This window comes from Poecilia reticulata, linkage group LG1 (assembly GCF_000633615.1).
Source record: "Poecilia reticulata strain Guanapo linkage group LG1, Guppy_female_1.0+MT, whole genome shotgun sequence".
Taxonomy (NCBI): Eukaryota; Metazoa; Chordata; class Actinopteri; order Cyprinodontiformes; family Poeciliidae; genus Poecilia; species Poecilia reticulata.
The window spans coordinates 17,571,057-17,588,831 of record NC_024331.1 but is presented as its reverse complement, the minus strand read 5'-3'; the positions used below and the strand labels follow the sequence as shown (position 1 = coordinate 17,588,831).

At 38.9% G+C, this 17,775-nt stretch overlaps 1 protein-coding gene across 4 annotated transcripts in view; it reads right to left on the bottom strand.

The window, feature by feature from the left end:
* kcnq5b (potassium voltage-gated channel, KQT-like subfamily, member 5b) overlaps positions 1-11,737 on the bottom strand; it is a 99,530-nt gene extending 87,793 nt beyond the window's left edge. For 3 of the 4 annotated variants that reach the window (XM_008406248.2, XM_008406257.2, XM_008406265.2), the window contains exon 1: positions 10,939-11,737. In XM_008406248.2, the coding sequence (XP_008404470.1) occupies positions 10,939-11,321 (383 nt within the window). In that variant the 5' untranslated portion in view covers positions 11,322-11,737. The remainder of the gene's footprint in view (positions 1-10,938) is intronic. The other variant, XM_008406272.2, reaches the window with a different exon arrangement.
* Between the last annotated feature and the right edge of the window lie 6,038 nt (positions 11,738-17,775).

The following is a 17,775-nucleotide window of genomic DNA, read 5'->3' as shown; positions in this document are numbered from 1 at the left end:
TACTCAGATCACTTTTTTATTCTGCACCTCTGGCAGGAAATGAGCCTGTGGAACTGAGTTAGGTTAAAAGCAAGTGTGGATAATTTGTACTAATCCATTAATTGCTTTTGAAAATAGAATGTGTTTGATGAGCTGAAACATACATTGACAACTTAGACCCTTACCTTGGCCCAAATATTTTCAAAGCACTGCTAATACATGAACAACTGCCATGCATCCATAGATCAGGTCTATTCTATGGATGCATGCATCTTTTAAATATTTTGTCATGCTTCTGTGCTTCCTCTGACTTCATTTTTAAAGATCCAACATATAATGAAAAAGCAAACTTTAAAGTTATCCCTTCTCACTGCTTCCAAATGTGAAAGGTATTACAGAGCAATGCTGTAAAGGTAAAGGCTGATTCCAGTAGACAGACTTTCTTTTTCTGTCCATTTTCCCCTCTTTTAGAATATCATACATCGTTTCGGGTATTGCATAGTTATTGCTTTCTTATCTCCAAATCTTCCAACACTTCCACAACTGCAAATTGCAGGAGGCGACGGAGCAAACTCAGACTTTCAGAAGGAGCAAACAGGTGCAGGCTGAAGCACAATACCCACAATTCATGTGTACAGGCGTGTGCTGCACCCAACGGCGTTGGCCTTGTGTTTGCAGACGAGCCATCTCTGACAACACAGCAAAGGGAAACTCCCCCAAAACAAACTCATGTCTGAAACACGAAACCTACAGCCGGTCGCCCCCATCAGCTATGACTGCTTCTCAGACAGCCACAGTAATTTACATATGCATCAGCACAACTTCCACAGGTGATTCATTTTGACTCTGAGTAAAAATGTAAAAATAAATCGCATGGCCATAATATGAAAAAATAATTTTTGTGTAAAAATAAATGAGTGTTCTTATTTGACTGTATTGTTTATTAAAATATAAGAGACAGAAACTGGAAAAAGCCCAAATGAAGAGCATTAATACACTAATGTTACACAACAGAAGCTGCAAAATGTGCTCAGGCAAACAAAAGATTATTTAAGATCACAAGTAATTAATATTTTTTGTCTAATTTAATATTTTACTGCTTTCTTTTTGCTTTGCATTGTTTTTTTCAACACTTAACTATTTGATTTTAAATATATTGAATAACAATGTCAAGTTTTAGTTTAAGATGGGTTTGTACCTGTACAAATGCAGTTTTCACTCCATAAATTCCTCAAACGTGTGTATATATATGTTTCCTTCATCCATTTCAAAATACTTCCTCAAAAGAAAGAACAGCAAGGCTGTATTTCAAAATGTGCTGCTAAGACTATTTCCCAACTCAAACTCTACTCAAAATGCAGCTCAAGCTCCAACTGCACTGAGAACGGTTAAGGACAAGAACGCTTCCCTTCATAATTGCAGCTGTGAGAACTAGTGCTGGATACTGTGTTGAATCACAATCATTAGCACAACATCAGTGTGTGTTATCCTGCAATTCCAAAAGACTGCTTGGACGCAATCGTTGATAGGACACTGTGTTTCATTTTGTCATCCATTTACAATTTGGATACCAGCAGTATATTTGGCCAGGTGGTTTAATCCTAGCTGCCTTAAATTGATCTATAATTATCCGTCCATCCATTACCTACATCCACTTGTCCATGCAGGATCACAGGCAGCCTGTAGCTTATCTACAGCGGTCATTGAGCGAGAGCTGGACAAGTTGCCAGTCCAGGCCGTATCAACTCAGAGACACACAGGACAAACAACCATGCATGGACAAACTCAAACCTATGGGCAATTTGGAGAAACTACTCAACCTAACAGCCATGTTTTTTTTTTTTGTTTGTTTTTTGTTGTTTTTTTTTGGCTGTGGAAAGAAGCCGGACTACCCACAATATGCATGGGGACCACATAAAAACTCTGTGCAGAAAGATCCAAGCCTGGGATTCAAACCCAGAACCTTCCTCCTGAAAAGCAAAAGTTCTGCTTTTGTAGATGTTTTTGATAGAGTAAGGTTTGTGAACGCATTATTTCCAGACATCGAAGTGTCAATGAGCCATTTTCTAACATAAAGGTAGAGCTTTTTTTTACAGTTCAAAACTGAACACGGAGACGAGAACAGGAGCACAAGCCGTGGTTGATCTTTATCTCTGAGCGTCTGAAGAACACCACTTGAGCAACTGTCTGTGCCCAAGATGAGCTGGCATTCGGCATGACTGAAAGAATCCAGGAGGTTTTAAATAGGTTTCAGAGACAGTTGTTAAAAACACTACACTGGGCACAGATATGAAATGAAATGAGTACACGACCAGGCTGAGAAGAAGCTCTGCAGTGCTTCACAAATGAATCAGATGTCTTGTCAGAAGCTAATATACTCTGTGATGCTCTGCTCATCACTTTTGCATTGACTCAACATTTAGCGATAACCATGTGCTTAAAGACAATGCATTTCAACACTCTTCTGCTCAAACTAGACGCTTGTTCAACACTGGCTTGCATTTATGTGAAGCTTCTTTCCAATCAGTTATATGTCGAAAGGCTGAAAGCAGACAGGATGCAAACAGGCTGTGGAAAGCTTTAAAAGATTGACACACACACGATCTAAATATGTAAAATCTGTTTGGTTTCTTTGTTGTTTTTTTTACAGACAGACATAGTGATTGTAAAAAAACAAAAAAAGTTGTCAAACATTTGATTGAACTTTTATTTGTCAACATATAATTAATTAAAGATCTTGTTCCCACTGATCTTGGATTTGCAGTGCCTTATGAAAGTACTCGTAAACCTTTCACAACTTTTGTCAGTTTACAACGCCGTATTTCGATGTGTTGCATTGGGATTTGGGGTGACAGACCAACATAAAGCAGCTCCTCGTAATTGCAAAGCGAACACAAACTTACAAGGTTTTCAATTTTTCTTACAAATGCAAGTCAGAAAAGCATGGAACTCTGATCTCCCTGGTGAGGGAAAACTACCACAGCGTAATGCTCCCACCACCATGCATCATTTTGGGGATGGTGAGACAAAATGCTTGACTATAAAGAACAGCGAGATGAATACATCTGCAAAAACATCTAATTCTATCAAACATGGCAGTGAAGGGCTGGTGATTGGATGCTGTCCATTACGGAGTAGGTGTTAGACTATTTTCATCAAAGTTTTCTCAAATCAAATGTGATTCTAAGCCCAATTTGAGATCATCGCAACATGATAATGATCCCAATGAACAAGGAAACTATAGGTTACTTTTTTTACATCCTCCTAGACTTAGAGGAGCTTAGATCCATCCATCCATCCATCCATGAGAGAATAGACTTCAATCTGTGTTTAAAATATGATTTATGACTTTATACATTGTTTAATTTTCACTGAGCATATATTTTTTAATATGTCCTTATGAGTAAAACCTTGGAAATGAAAATATCTGGCCAAATAGAAAGACTTATTATCTCTTGGCAAACAGCAGAAAAATCTGCAAAAGCCTTCATGGAAAACAGATATGGATTTACAATAGCTGGGATGTGACAAAAGCGAAAATGTAATAAATAACAGCAGCAGGATTGATAGCAGCCTGTGATTAGTCATTCAGATGTCTGCAAAACATTTTATTATGTCTGTTTGCTCCACATGGCCAACAGCAGCCATCAAATGGAGCTTTCTGGATGAGCCAGGATCCATTACTGCAGTCTGTAAATCCACATATTTCCAACAAACAGCCAACGTTTAACAAGTCAGAGCAGCGAGTTCATGTCACAGCTCTGTGAACCCCACTCCCACTCCAGAAACCTGAGGTGTAGGAAAACTTTACCCCCCTCCCCAGCACCCCCTCCAACCTCTACCCCCAAACTTTTCCTGCCTGTGTGGACACATTTGCAAGGATAAGAGCTTGTTAATTCTGAGGTGGGCTGAATGGCAGCACTGTGTATGTGTGTGCTCGAGCAGGAAGGAGGGCAGCCTGGGACCCCAGGCACAACTCAGCGCAGCACAAAGATCGGCTCAGTGCTGTTGCTGTCACACGAAAGGGAAACGCTAAAAAATGAGCAGTTTGCAGGAGTCTCACAGGGTCTGAGCAACCGTGGGATCCATGTGAACAAAGTACGAGCACAGTATCTCCCGTCAGTCAGGTGGGTACAAAAGCATCCCTGGTGGTATCTGTGAAGCAGATCCATCTCTGATTACACAGCTAACACACACAGCTTGTGTGTGATTGTATTTTTCCAAAGCCACAAATCTCAAGACATACAGTGTTGAGGGTACGATATCGTTTCAGGCATCAGAACTAATGAGAATGCACTGTGTCGGCATGTCAAACGCGAGATAATAGGACAACTTGGGCACAGCGAGAGAAACCCGTGAGCCTCTTTACTTCCTTTACCTGTTCCTGACAGGATAGATCAGACGGCAGAGATAAAGACAAAAAAACAGAGATGTGAGGCTCGTATGACTTTTTGAAGGAGCATTTTCAACAAAAAAAAAGGAAACTGAAATGTTTTTGTTGCATGAGGTCCGGTATTTTTACGACCAAATCTTTAAAACAAATATGCTTTTGCGGAGCCCAGCTTAAAGACAAAAAAATTACTTTACAGTAGAGATGCACCAATCACTACAGATACCAAACTTTCCACTTTTCCTTAAGCATCTGACTTGCCAAGTCGGATGCCTTCTTTCAAAGCAGTGTAAAGCATAAAAGCAAAACTGTGCTGCAGCCTATTTGAAAAATTAAGTAGTTTAAAACCCAAACAGAAAATGAGGGAATATCAAAACATTTCCCATTCATCAGACAGCTTTTCCAGGCCAATACTGATTTTCAGTTGTCTTTGACATTTAATTATGCAGATTATAATTTTGATAGATTCTTTTTTTTAAGACAGTAAAACTTAAAAATAAAAATGAAATTGTTGCACACTCACTGGCAGAGATAGAAAAATCAGATAGGGAAATTCAACAAATCCAGTTTATGCATCAAAAATATATTCACACAAATTTTTTCTCACTTTCAGTAAGATAAAAAAAAGTGGATCAAAGTACAAGCCATTTATAATTTAACCTCCCTACTAAGAGTCGCAGCTAACTGGTGAAAACTGGTTATGATCTCCAGATGATCGATCAGTAAATCTCTAAGAAATGTGGATAATTGCTTCGTTTTCCATTGGATTCGAAACTACTAATTCCATCAAAGAGCCTGCTGAAGTTTTTTTTGTTTCGCCTTTGAATTACATGCCGTAAATTGAAAAATCAGAACTGGCAGGGGAAATTCTAACCTTTACCTGATTTTAATAAAATTCAAGAAGGAGCCTAAAGGAAAATGCCCTGGGTTGATCCGTTAATAGACCACAAATTATTGAGGTTCTCCATCTTAATGCATTTATTGAACAGAAAAGAAAAAGATTCTTCAGTTCCTGACCTGCTGCTAAATGTTTAGAGCTGATATTTTTCCAGCTGATTGTATTGGGTTGTATAATATCATTTTTAAATCTACCCCTTTATGAACTGGAAAAAACATGTATTTATACCATTCACAAAAAAATAAAAAATAAAAATATCTTGCTTCTCTGAACCAAATAATTAAATTCATGTCCCAAACACACACAGTAAAAAAAAAACACTTGACAGGTGAAATGAGGTTATTATCTTGTCACAAGGCAATGATCTTCTGAAAATTTGCAGGAAATCACATGCATGTTACTTTGATGGATACCAGCCCGCAAAGCTTTTTGAGACCTCGGCTAAAAGTGGATGAGAACAGACAGAGAGGAGAGTAGAGACAAAAAAAAAGCCACAGTGGAGCCAGAAAGCATGATCAGACACCCTGTTAAAGCCATTTTCCATTCAGTAAAACACTTTCAGAGCTGTTAAACAGTTTATACAAGCTACCATATTGTTTGAATCATGACGGAGTAGCCAATTAAAATCTGACACATTCATAGTTAAATTTATATGAACTGTTCGTAAAGCAGTATCTTATTTTTTTTCCACATAAAAATCAACTAAACATGCATATGCTTCTGTACATAAGTGAAATAAATAAGTAGTTGAAATGCATCATACCAAGATTACATTTTTATTATTGTGAAATGTGGATGTGAAAGCACTTTGCTTTTAAAAGATGCTCTAACACTTTTGGGCATGGAGGAAGGAGTCAGGAACTTTCAATGTGTAATCCATGACCTTCTGTTTCCCTAAAGTATATGTACAATATGACGAAGAGGCCCATTATTATTAGCTACTCTTCAAACGTAGAAAGATAAGAAACCATCCTATAATGTGTGTTGATTTCCACCAGTCAAAATATGATGCAAAGAAAATAGCTTAAGAGTAAAGACTAATCACTGTTTGGTTTGACTCTAAGATGTACATGTTTCAGAGTAATTTATTCTTAAAAGAAAGTACTGCAGTACCTGTATGCGAGAAATGGTTTTCTAGTTTCCTTTAGCTGAACAACAAACTGAAAGCTTCCTCCATTATCACCCTGGCAAATGAATGCTTTCTGTTTTTATTTCACCTGTGCCTTTGAACAAAAAAAAAAAAAATCTAGAAGTGGACAAAGCAATCAGCTGGCGTGAAGCAACCTGGATCGAGTTATTTTCAGTCTAAGCAAACTTCACCATAGAAGAGCAGGTCAAAAACTTCAAACTTTCAAATCTGCCTTTTTCCAATCAGGCAAGGCACAATGCCTCAGTCAGCTATGTAGCAACAACCTTCCTTTCTGAATGTGTTACTGAGTGAAGGGAACCTAAAGGAGGTTTTAATGTCGGTTATCACTCTCTATGATCCTGGCGTTAAAAGCATCACAGGTGTCACGCCTTTTAACTGCTAAAAATTATTTTAAAAATTAGCTGTCCGGACACTTAGATTCTTTGTGAAAGCCTTTCCGATGTATAACGTTTTAAAATTTATATTTTTTAAATGCATAGCTGCTTCTGCTGGTATTTCATTGTGTTTATTTACAATTTAACGACCAGACAGATGGTTTTAATGATCATTTCTAATGTAAGACACTATATAAAGATGGCATCAATTATTTTATTTCTACAGTTATCCTCAACCAAACAAATGAACCCTTTAGCGACCAGAGTTCCATAAAGCCCGCCTGCATTGATTTTATGGTTGCAAACTTTTAAAAAGTGTGCAATGAGTAAGTGCTCCTGTTGCTTTTTCCAATATAACTTTCAGTATCAGTAACTTGTTTCTGTTTTTTTCACTACGGAAAAACAGATAAAAAGGCAAAACCACCAACATGTGCAATATCCCCTCTGACAGGATGGTCATAAGGGAGTTGATATTTTCAGTTTTACAAAAGTCCACCTTGTATTTATTTATTTATTTTTTGACTAATGAAAATTTTCTAAAAGAACCAGGGAACAAGCCCAGCAACTTCCCTGAGGTGCTGCGGTGTAATGAGGCCTCTGAACACTTTGGTATTATAATCACAAATCAGGCAAAATTATGCATTATTAATCAAATGCTTCGCCAACACAGTAATTATTTAAAACATTGTCCAAAACACAAACAGACCTCTTGGAAATAATTGCGTCTTCATGTATTTTGCAACAGTTAAGTGTATGACTATTTTATCAACTTTGTTCACTTTGGTCATTATTATAAAAAAATAACCCTGCAAATAATTTAAGTGCATCTTTAGAAAAATACGCTTTTATCCAATTAAACAAAAGACATGGCCTACATGCATTATTTTCAGTTTCGGTTGAGAAAAATCGCAAAACCATTTTTTACAGCTACACTATTAAACTGGTCTTTTGATACACTTTGTTTCAACAGCAGTAAAATTAATAGCAAATACCCCCTTTTTAATAACTACATCCACTGACAGTGAAGGTGCTGGACTGCAAGAATTGTCCAACTTTTCAAGAACATCTTCAATCGTAGCTGCACTCATGACAAATCAAACAGACGGGCTGGGAGTTAAGAGTTCAGCTTCATCTCCAGCTTGAGCTCATGGGCACAGGAATGAAAGAGGGTCGTTCACCAAGTTCACAGCCAGCCAGTCGAGCTTCCCCAACGCTTACAGACGTCTTTCTCCACGAAAGACGTCTGTAAGCTTGAAAAAGATCCCTGTGGGTGAGTGTGAGTCAACATTTTCATAAGATCCGCTCATTTACATTTTTATTGCAACTTTTTGAAGGAACGGCTTATTGGACAAAAAGGAAACGGAACAACATGTTTTGTTGTTGTTTTTTAGGTTCTGGTTGAAGTTCCAGGGAAGGACGATGTTGAAAACGGAGACAGATGCCACATGAAGAACAGTGTTAGCCCAATTAAACTAACTTACTGTGCAAATATTTGCCAATAACGGTCTTAGGATTGCAACATGCAGTGATTCAAAAAGTGCAGCAATTTCTATTTCAATTGCTACTCAGCAATTGAAATAGAAGTAAAATCTGCTTTTTTAATATAAAATAGAATAGCCAACAGAGGAAAGTAGGTGTTTTTAATTTTAAACAAAGCCACCACATTTTAGGAAATATTAACTGTAGTTATTTTAAAGTTGATTATCTATTCACATTTGATGTATAGATTTGTTTATATATCTGAAGCACATTCGTATACATACTGAATATGAAGCACATGAAAAAATGAAATAGTCAAAATTGGAAATGGCAGGTCAGACTTTAGAGAAAACCACGAAGTGCCGTTGGGCAGGAAAATAATGATTGGTTTGGCACCAATGGTTTCAATGTCCTAATCAAGACAAGAATCCTGATTAAAGTATTGAAAATTATCTTTATCTGTGTCATCTGAATGAACTGAACTATCAATGCCTAGCATCTGACCTGATCTGTCCACAGCATTCACAGAGCGTACAAATGGGGAGAGCAGCTGAAACACTAAATAATAAATCTTCTGACTTTCAAAACAGTCCTAAGTTTTACGGGTGGAGAACAGTTTTTCTTCTATGAGTTGTTACCTGGAGCAGCACTGAAATATGTTTCAAGCAAAAAAAGAAAGATCAACAAGTCATATCAAAACAAAGAGAAACCACACAAAATTTAGCTTAGAATCGAGCAAACCTCTCCCTGATCGTTTGAAGCTGTTGTTGTATAAGCATCAAAAAGATATTGCTGCCCATGTAGAAACTTATATTGTGCAGCTTCCAAAACATCACTGGCATGTAAGTGTTTATAATGATAAAACGTAATGTGGTACTTCACTGCACTTAAAGACGTCTATGTTTTAAATTGGGACTGCATGAAATTTGGAGAAAACTAAATTTCAGTATTGTTACTAGATTTTCATGATGATAACTGTTATAGATAATCTACTTTTTTAAATGTTTTGTGCAGCTCTATTGATTCTATTGAAGTAATTGGCTCCAACACGCTTTTCTCCAATGATAATTTTTATATTACTCAGATTTTAGTGAGGAGTGACGAGCGACATAAAATAATTCATTTTGAGACATCTTTAGTGTCTGTTGATGTTTTTGTTTTACTCTGTCAAGCACATTCAACAAATTTTGAGTTGATAGTTTTTTTAAATGTATCAACACAAGATGTCTGAGCTTGAAAAAAATCCCTGTTTCGTCTTCTTGCTAAAAACATTATGACTTGTCAGAAAAGTTTTTTATGAAAAAAAAAATGTCTTGCAGGTAATTCAAGTAAAAAAAAAAAGTTTATTTACTCATAATTTTTCTCATATGACACCTCTGAATTATGAGCTCCATTTTTAAGACATTTCAGTTTGCTGGCTTCTGCGATGCCTGTGCCTTTATTTAAAATCTCTTGGACATTTGACATATTGGTACCAGGGACAACAGCCCCCAGTGCTCGCACAAAACATGAGTGCCACCCACCACCACTGATGACAATCAGAAAAAGTTGATTTGAGAATCATTAAAACAGTTTTCTTCTTGAGAACAAACGATCCACGCACCAGTAAAACCACATAAACGTTAAGAAAGTTGTACTCGAGAGTCGACATGTGTCTCAACTTACTTCCTCTGAGAAACAGTTCCACAACAACAGCAGCCACTGACTGGAAAAGCCAGAGGAGAAAAAGAAATACGCAGAGCTAAAAGATGTTTCAGAGTCCGCTGACTCCAGACCTGTTTGAAACATCATCACTACACAGAAATGCAGAAGCAAGTCGGATCATTTTTAGCAGAGCACATTCATAATGCAGTAAAATCACACAGATGTTACATCAGCACTCACCTTTTTTACTGCCATGCAAGAAGAAAAATGTGACCAAAAGCCAGGGACCCAACTCTGCTTAGCTTAACATATCATTTTTACATTAAAAAAATTTTGTTTTTACTTACAATTTTGGGAAAAATTTGGTAACATGACATTGTGTACATAGACATTTCTTATGATTACAACATAAATAAGTAGAACAAATAATCCAATCTTGGGCTGACCTATAAAGTTGTTAAGTCTCCCAATTATGTAGTTAGAAACCAATGCAATACTGAGTCACTAAAGTCTAATTGCTGCAGACACGATCCGATCTTTGATTTATTTGTATTTTTTTGTCTTGTATCTGCAACAAAATATTTTAAAATCAAAATCTTAAACATGTTCATAACAAATGTAATTTCAGCCTTGCCAATCTGGAAACAAATTAATAATTATTTAAGACAAGAATACTGGTGTATACCTCGTACAATAAATGTTGCCAACCTTACGTGGTTTGACGGTTTCTGGGGTCCCTAAACATCTGCTTAGTTCTACTATGCCTTCGTCTGGCTGTAACTGTCAGTTCTCCTCATCTATTGATGAACATCAAGCTGCGGGATTTTGTGTTATAAAATTAACTCCGTTGTTAAAATGAACCTGTTTCCTCGCCTGCGGGCCACCAACATCTACCCAAACAAAACTTGAAGTAAGCTTTGAGGCCTTCGTTTTTTCCAGTTCTGACCCGGCTCATCAACAGGTGTGTAAACTTTCAGCGCGTCTAATCTGATGTCTGTGCATGGAAGCGGTGAGATGAACTTACACGAAAGCGTGGTAGATGAACGCCCAGGTTCTGGGTCTCTCCAGGACGTTGTATAGGTAGTTTTGAAGCCGCCGGTAGCGCACGTTTCTCCGGCCGCTCTGGGCGCTGTACACCAGCGGCTTTCCCAGGAGGCTGAGTCGAGCTCCCTGCTTCCCTGCCAGGCTGTCCGAACCGCGACCGCCAGCTGCGCCGGTGCCGCCGCTCGCTGTGGTGGCAGAGGGGGACAGCAACCCATCTCCCGCGTTGTTCATCATCATCTTTCGTCCGGACTCCACATCTTTTATGCCGTAGCCCTCGTTATGATGCCTGGGTGATGCTCTCATCCAGAGCCCGCTGCCTCCACCTCCGCCTCCGCCTTCGTCTCCGCTGTGGTTCCTGGGCATGGCATCACCAAAGCTGGCAGCAAGTGCGCGGAGGGTCTCCAATCGTGTCCGATACGCACTACGGTCCTCTCGGCACGTGTGAGGCACTTAGCTGAGAGCGAGAGCAGCTGCGCCCGACACTGGCCCGGCCCGGCACACTTTCACCGCCCTCTTCCCCCCTTACATCAACATCCTAGTGTACACAAATACCCGGCGCGCCTAAAAGGTGCCCACATGTGCCTGTCTTGGTAGCGACAGACCGCAGGGTGTCCGCGCTACAGCGAGGCGAGATTCACGTTCCACTGCGCTCTGCTCCGCAGCCTGTTGCGAGAGAGCGGCAGATGCGCATTAGTTCTGTTCTCTCTGCATCACATTTGTTTCTGCTTTTCATTTAGGAATAAAGGCCTCCTGACTCCAAGTTTCTTTGTTCTCAGGAGGAGGAGGAGGAGGAGGCAGCGCGCCGAGGCTGATCTGATGCAAATGAGTAACCGTCGCGTTTATGCTTATTTCCCACTAAAGTTCCGGACTAAACTTAGAGCCTGTAAATTAACATGCATTTTATTCGAGCTTATGTTTGGTGTACAGAATTTGCAGCATGCAATGTCAAATATCACACTTTTCAAAGATGCATACACTGTATTTACCTTTTAAACAATGCAACACAAAAGTGCTGGATTGCTATTATTATATTTATCCATATTTTATTGCCACGCCACATGTTTGCAGGATGTGATTATGAACGTCATCCCCTTTCTGGTTCATGTATTTATGTAGCGGAGTCACAATTAAAATGTGGGTGAAAAGGCTGCCAAGAACGGAAAACACTTCTTTCATTTGAAGTGAAAGTTTAAGGAGGGGGGGCGTCGCGGGGGGAACCTTAGCGTCAGTTATGCCTCCGCGTGTGAACTTCCTCCTCCTTACCCGTCGACGCCGCTTTTGTCGTGTCTGACTGGTTCCTATTTTCTCCGCATCGACCTGACCTTTGTGATAATCGCGTTTCTAAGAAGCAGATCTCGCACAGCGTCCTGTCGCAAAAAAAAAAAAAACAAAAAGAAAACGCAGTAACCTGCATGGCGCTCAGGTGCGTTCTGAGTTTATTGCAGAGAAAGTGCAAGAGACGCTTCCTCCTCCTGGCGGATTTGGTCTTCTTACGAAACGACGCCATCTGCTGGTGGCTGACTTTCTGTTCAGGCTCCACTGACTCAAGTTTGAGAAAATCCCAAGACGCCAAGAACTTAAAAAAAAAAAAAAGGGAGACATTAGTACAACACCTATTCCTAAATTTCGTAAATTCGTAAAGATGGCTGCATGTACCTGTACCCTGATGATCAAGTTGCAGATTTTGGATTTATTCTGCCCTTTCCAACACTGACCTGTAATGTTTACCCGACCCCAGAGCTAGGGATAACAGACTATCATTTATTCGCCGTCCATGGTTCCCACTGTACATAGGTTATTCTTCCATAATGTCCTGGGGGGTGAAACAATCCCCAATAACTTGACGTTTTCCTCGTCTCCACTGTTTTATCTCCATGGCTTTCTGACAGTCAAAGCTTGAGTCTCCACAGAGTTAACCCAAGGAAACATCCTCAGCTGTGTAAAATGCTACTTCTTGTTTACCTAATTCCTGCTGTTCATGTTGCCAGTTACTTACCAATCTGTTTCCTTTATGGAGTCTGACCCGGAAGCCATTCCCATGAAGCCATTCCTTTCCAGCTCTCACATTATCATAGACCGCTTACCTTTACTGAGTTGTGGTTGACTTTTCAGGTCCAAACCTACTATGCTTGTCACAATTACAGTATAAGTTGGAACTGATCAAATATAGCTTATGCTTACTTCTCACTCTTAAGGTCTATGGAGTTTTTCTGTGGACATTTCCTTCTTTGTCAAGTGACTTAGATTAGTCCATGTGTCATTTTCAGTTTTATTTTAAGACACCCAGTTTTGACAGACGAATCTCTCAAGCAGTAGAAGTAAACTTAAACGACATGTTTTGGTGCCTGTCGCCAAGACACAATGTGGCTTCCTGTTCTTACTCCAGCTGTTCAACAAATTCCCTTCCACAATGTTCAGCTCTGCACAGCTGGAGTGTAGATGACACTCATGGATGCTTCATTTCTCTCGGGACGGTTACGCTGGAGCACATTCTGAGCAGCTGACCAAAGGCTTCTGGGGAAAGGCTGACGTCGCTGAGGCCGTGACACGCCGCTGGAGGCTTCTTCAAAGCCATCTGGAGACCCATTACCAGCATCCCGGCACACAAACGTTCATCAAAGCCATAGAAGCACCAGGAAATGCACTAAAAAGAACGTTAGGGATCCTCAACTGTGCACCAAGATGGAGGTTATATGATAGAAAAAAAACTGCTCATATGTAAGGAACAGAGCATGGTACAGAAGTGAGGTGAAAGATTTTGTCACTCAAGAATTACATGGCATAGGTCTGGAAAATGTAAACCCAGTCAGAAGACCAACACAGAGGGCTCTGGATTTACAAAGAGATGGTCGGTGTCACAAGAAGGACATATTGTTGGCGTTTTTAACATCATGATTTAGAAGACTCTTCAAGTAGGGTAATAAAAGAGACCTGTAACAAAAAAAGTCTTTCAACATTAGAGGAACACATATGGTTTATTAGAGCAAAAAACACAAACTTAATGTTACTGCTGATTGTATGTTAAATGCAAGAACTGCAGTATCTTTTCCTGGAACACAGCACCAGATGCTGGTGTTCGGTTTTGTGAGGCAGAAGAATCAGAGGGCTTTTTGATGAAGTTTTCGCCTTCGTTTCTCTTGACTGGTATGTCAGAGCGCAAGCTACTGTTATCTTGCTCTCATGTGGGAAAGCAACGATGAACTCAGAACCTTAAAACTGAGGAGACGTCATGTCATCTTTTCAAACGCGGTTTCCAGAATCACCCCGTCTCACATCTCCATGGAAAACATCAAAACAGCTCAGCGTTTCTTTGAGTCAGCAGAAGGTTTGCAGATTAGGAGCTCTAAGTTTTCATTTGCTTCGTTTAGTTTCTTTGGGAAGAACATCTCGACGGATTTCAATAAAGCTAAATTTGTGACATGTATATTCCAGCTCTTTCCAAGACTCTCTCTTACTCTCTCTTTCCACTCCTGTGGTACTTTTGACCTGATTTGATTAATCTTTTTCCATAGAGTGAGATGGAAATTTTATTGTGGCGTCTCTTACATGACATGTGATCAGCTCTCTGCTTTTCCACAAGGCCCCCATCCATGTGTTGAACCAGAGGGCCGTGACCCCTGGTGCAGCAGCGAAGGGAACAGAGAAGGCCCGGGGGCCCGGCTGGCATGGCAAGTGTGCTGGGAGGATTAGTTAAGATTGCCTGCAGATGTTGTTTCAAGGGGCCCTCTGTTTATTTAATGAGAAGAACATAAATCTCTCAAGCTCTCTGCTGCACTGCATTACATGTTAGGTCACGCATGAGGCCATGAGACTCTGACTTCCTCTATGGAAATATAACAGCAATGAAATAATCAGTAAATGGGGTACAGAGGTGTAATGAGCTTTCATCAACAAACACTGCTGTTTTCGGTCTTTTTCTTGGTTTGTGGCTTGTTGAGAATTTTGTGGTCTGTTCTGCACTAAAGGATAAATAAGTTTTACTTTGACATTGTTATATATTCATTCTGTTTATATTTTTCAGATTTAAATTAGTCCAATAAAAAGAAATTAATATAGGACAGGAGGAAAATATGGCAAGTGATATGAAAGAAAAAAAAAAAAAAACCAGAGTAATAAAGCCTAAAACTTCAAAACTGAAATTATTGGTTTACTAATAAACTAGAAGAAAATGCACATAAACGTTAAGCTTAGTTTAGCGGGACAACAATTAAGGAGGTAGATCTTAAAATGTCATCAGGAATACTGAACTAAAAAGGCTTGAACATGACAGAAACTATCATGCTTCCTACTTTTCCCATATGCAAAGGCAGTTTCATCATTTTCTCCCTGTTTGAAGGCTAGAGGAAATGTTTTTTTTTCTTTTTTTTTTTTGTAAAAAATATTTTCCCCCAGAGGAGAAAACAATGCTTCAAATGTTAGCTGCATTGTGTAAGCTCGGCAGAAAAGTGTAAAGCTGCTCAACAACAGAATGGTGACTAAAAAGAGAAAAGAATAGCAAGTGCTAAAATTGTGCAACAATTCTTGAAGTGTGTAATTGCTTTGCTTCAGTGACTCATATGAGGGTTAGGCTATATGTGTATGCATATATGGATGCTGCAGTGTTCTCCCAGTGTGCTAGGGTGGAGTCAAATTAATGCTGGTGACATCATTCACAGCTGAGTGAGTGAGAATAAGGTGGAGACGTGGTGTTGGGCTTCCTCTTCCTGTTCAGATCACTTGCAATAAGCACTCAGTTCTCACTTCAGGCCCAGTGTTACCACTCTGTCATGCTCCACTCCTGTATGCTTGTTTTCATGAAACAGTCACTCACTAAAGCATTATCCAAAAAAAGTTTTCTCATTTAAGAAAACCCTTAGTTAGTTGATTTACTGTGCTTCTCAAATCTATTCATACCCTTTGCAGCTGTTCACTTTTTTCACACACAGGCGTTAATGTACTTTACTAGGATTTTATGTTGAAAACCAATACAAAGTAGTGTATAATTGTGCAGTACGTGCATGTATATAGGATTTATGTAAAATCCTATATACATAAATGTATGTAGGATTTGAAAATCCTATATATTTATGTATATAGGATATACACATATCCTATATATGGATATATAGGATATATCCATATATATCCTATATATATGGATATATATATATAGGATATATATATATTTCCTATATATATAGGATATATATATATATATCCTATATATATATCCTATATATATATCAGTGTAAAAATAATTTTACACTGATAAAATTATTTATCAGTGTAAATAATTTTACACTGATCAACTTCAAAAAGTTAAGTGACAATACACGTCTCATTTTAAGATGGCTAAATATTGGCGACAGAACAATTACGCTTGGCAAAAACTCAAACGATACAGATTTTTTTCCACACATTCGTTTTTTTATTTGTAAATAATAAAAATGAACTTTTTTTTTGATATATAAAACATACACATCATTTGAGCCACATCTGTTATACAAACAATAATTGTTGCAGTGAATGCTTTACTATTCTAATTTTCTCATTGCTTCAGTGGAACACAGAAGATTGTAAACAATTATCAATTTTTTTTCTCTCTCTCCTGTTAATACTGACAAAAAGAAAGGTGTTGAGGGAGAGGAGGAGGGTGGTGGGGGGCTTCACCAGACGATGCAAAGAAAACGCTTGTGAAGAGGGATTGAACTTGGCCCTTTCGGTTTCAGTGTTCAGACTGTATAACACCTTGTAACCCATTACCTCGATGCGTCCATCTGCATGGTCCCTAATCGTATGTAGTGTTATTACCACTTAAATGACTTGGCCCCTTTTACAGTAATCGATAGTCGGCTGTTGAATAATATGATTCTCTGTTTATTTGCTGTATAACTTAAAAGCCCACGTGTCACCATATCTGAAATTATTTTAAAACATAATTATCTCCATATAGTTTTGATGTTATTTGTACATATTTATTCATACATCACCTCAGCCCCCTGTGAGGTATACTGTGAAGTGGAATAATAATAATAATAATAATAGTAAGAGGGGCTGTGAGCTCTGCTCAGTATGACTGTACAGTACAGTACATCTTCTAGAGGATCAGGGAAAGACATCAGCATAATCTCGGGTTTCAGTTTGAAAGACATTCAGCACCAGACAGAGGGACGTGGAACAGACTCCAGCTGAGTTCAAATGTCTTTTGCGATATGGGAATGGCTTCTTGGTTTTTATCTCTTTAATATTCAAGTACGAGCAAAACTGTACAACTGCATGCAACATACAAGCGGCCCTACAGTACGTGGAACTAACACGCGTCAAGGTCAGTGTCTTTTTTTTTTCCTGTATCGGTTTTACAAAAAAAGAAGGAAAAAAAAAAGAAAAAGAAAGGAAAAAGAAAAAGAAGTGCATGCAGCTTGGAACGCATTCCCAAGTCATGCCGGCCCCTCCTCACGTGGTGGCGGGAGGTGTCTGCAGACAAGACTGGCAGATGAGTGTTGGTGTCCCGACTTTCATGTTCGCATAGATGCATGAGGAAACTGCGATCTATTCTTCTTTTCTGCTTCAAGACAAAATAAGTAACCTGAACCAACGGGATTGTTGCTTTTTTTTTTTTTCCTTTTTCATAACTACATGTTTTGTTTTGTTTGTTTTGTTTTTTTGAAAAGTTAAACTTTTTCTAGTAAAAAATCAAGCTTTTGTGCTTGTATTAAAAACAAGATAAACTAAGGTTTGAATAAAAACCTTTTAACGTGCTGGGGTGAGGGGAGGCACTCCCTCAGAAATGTGAAAAGTTACGTGGTCCAATCTAGCTCTGGCATAGGTGAACAATAGC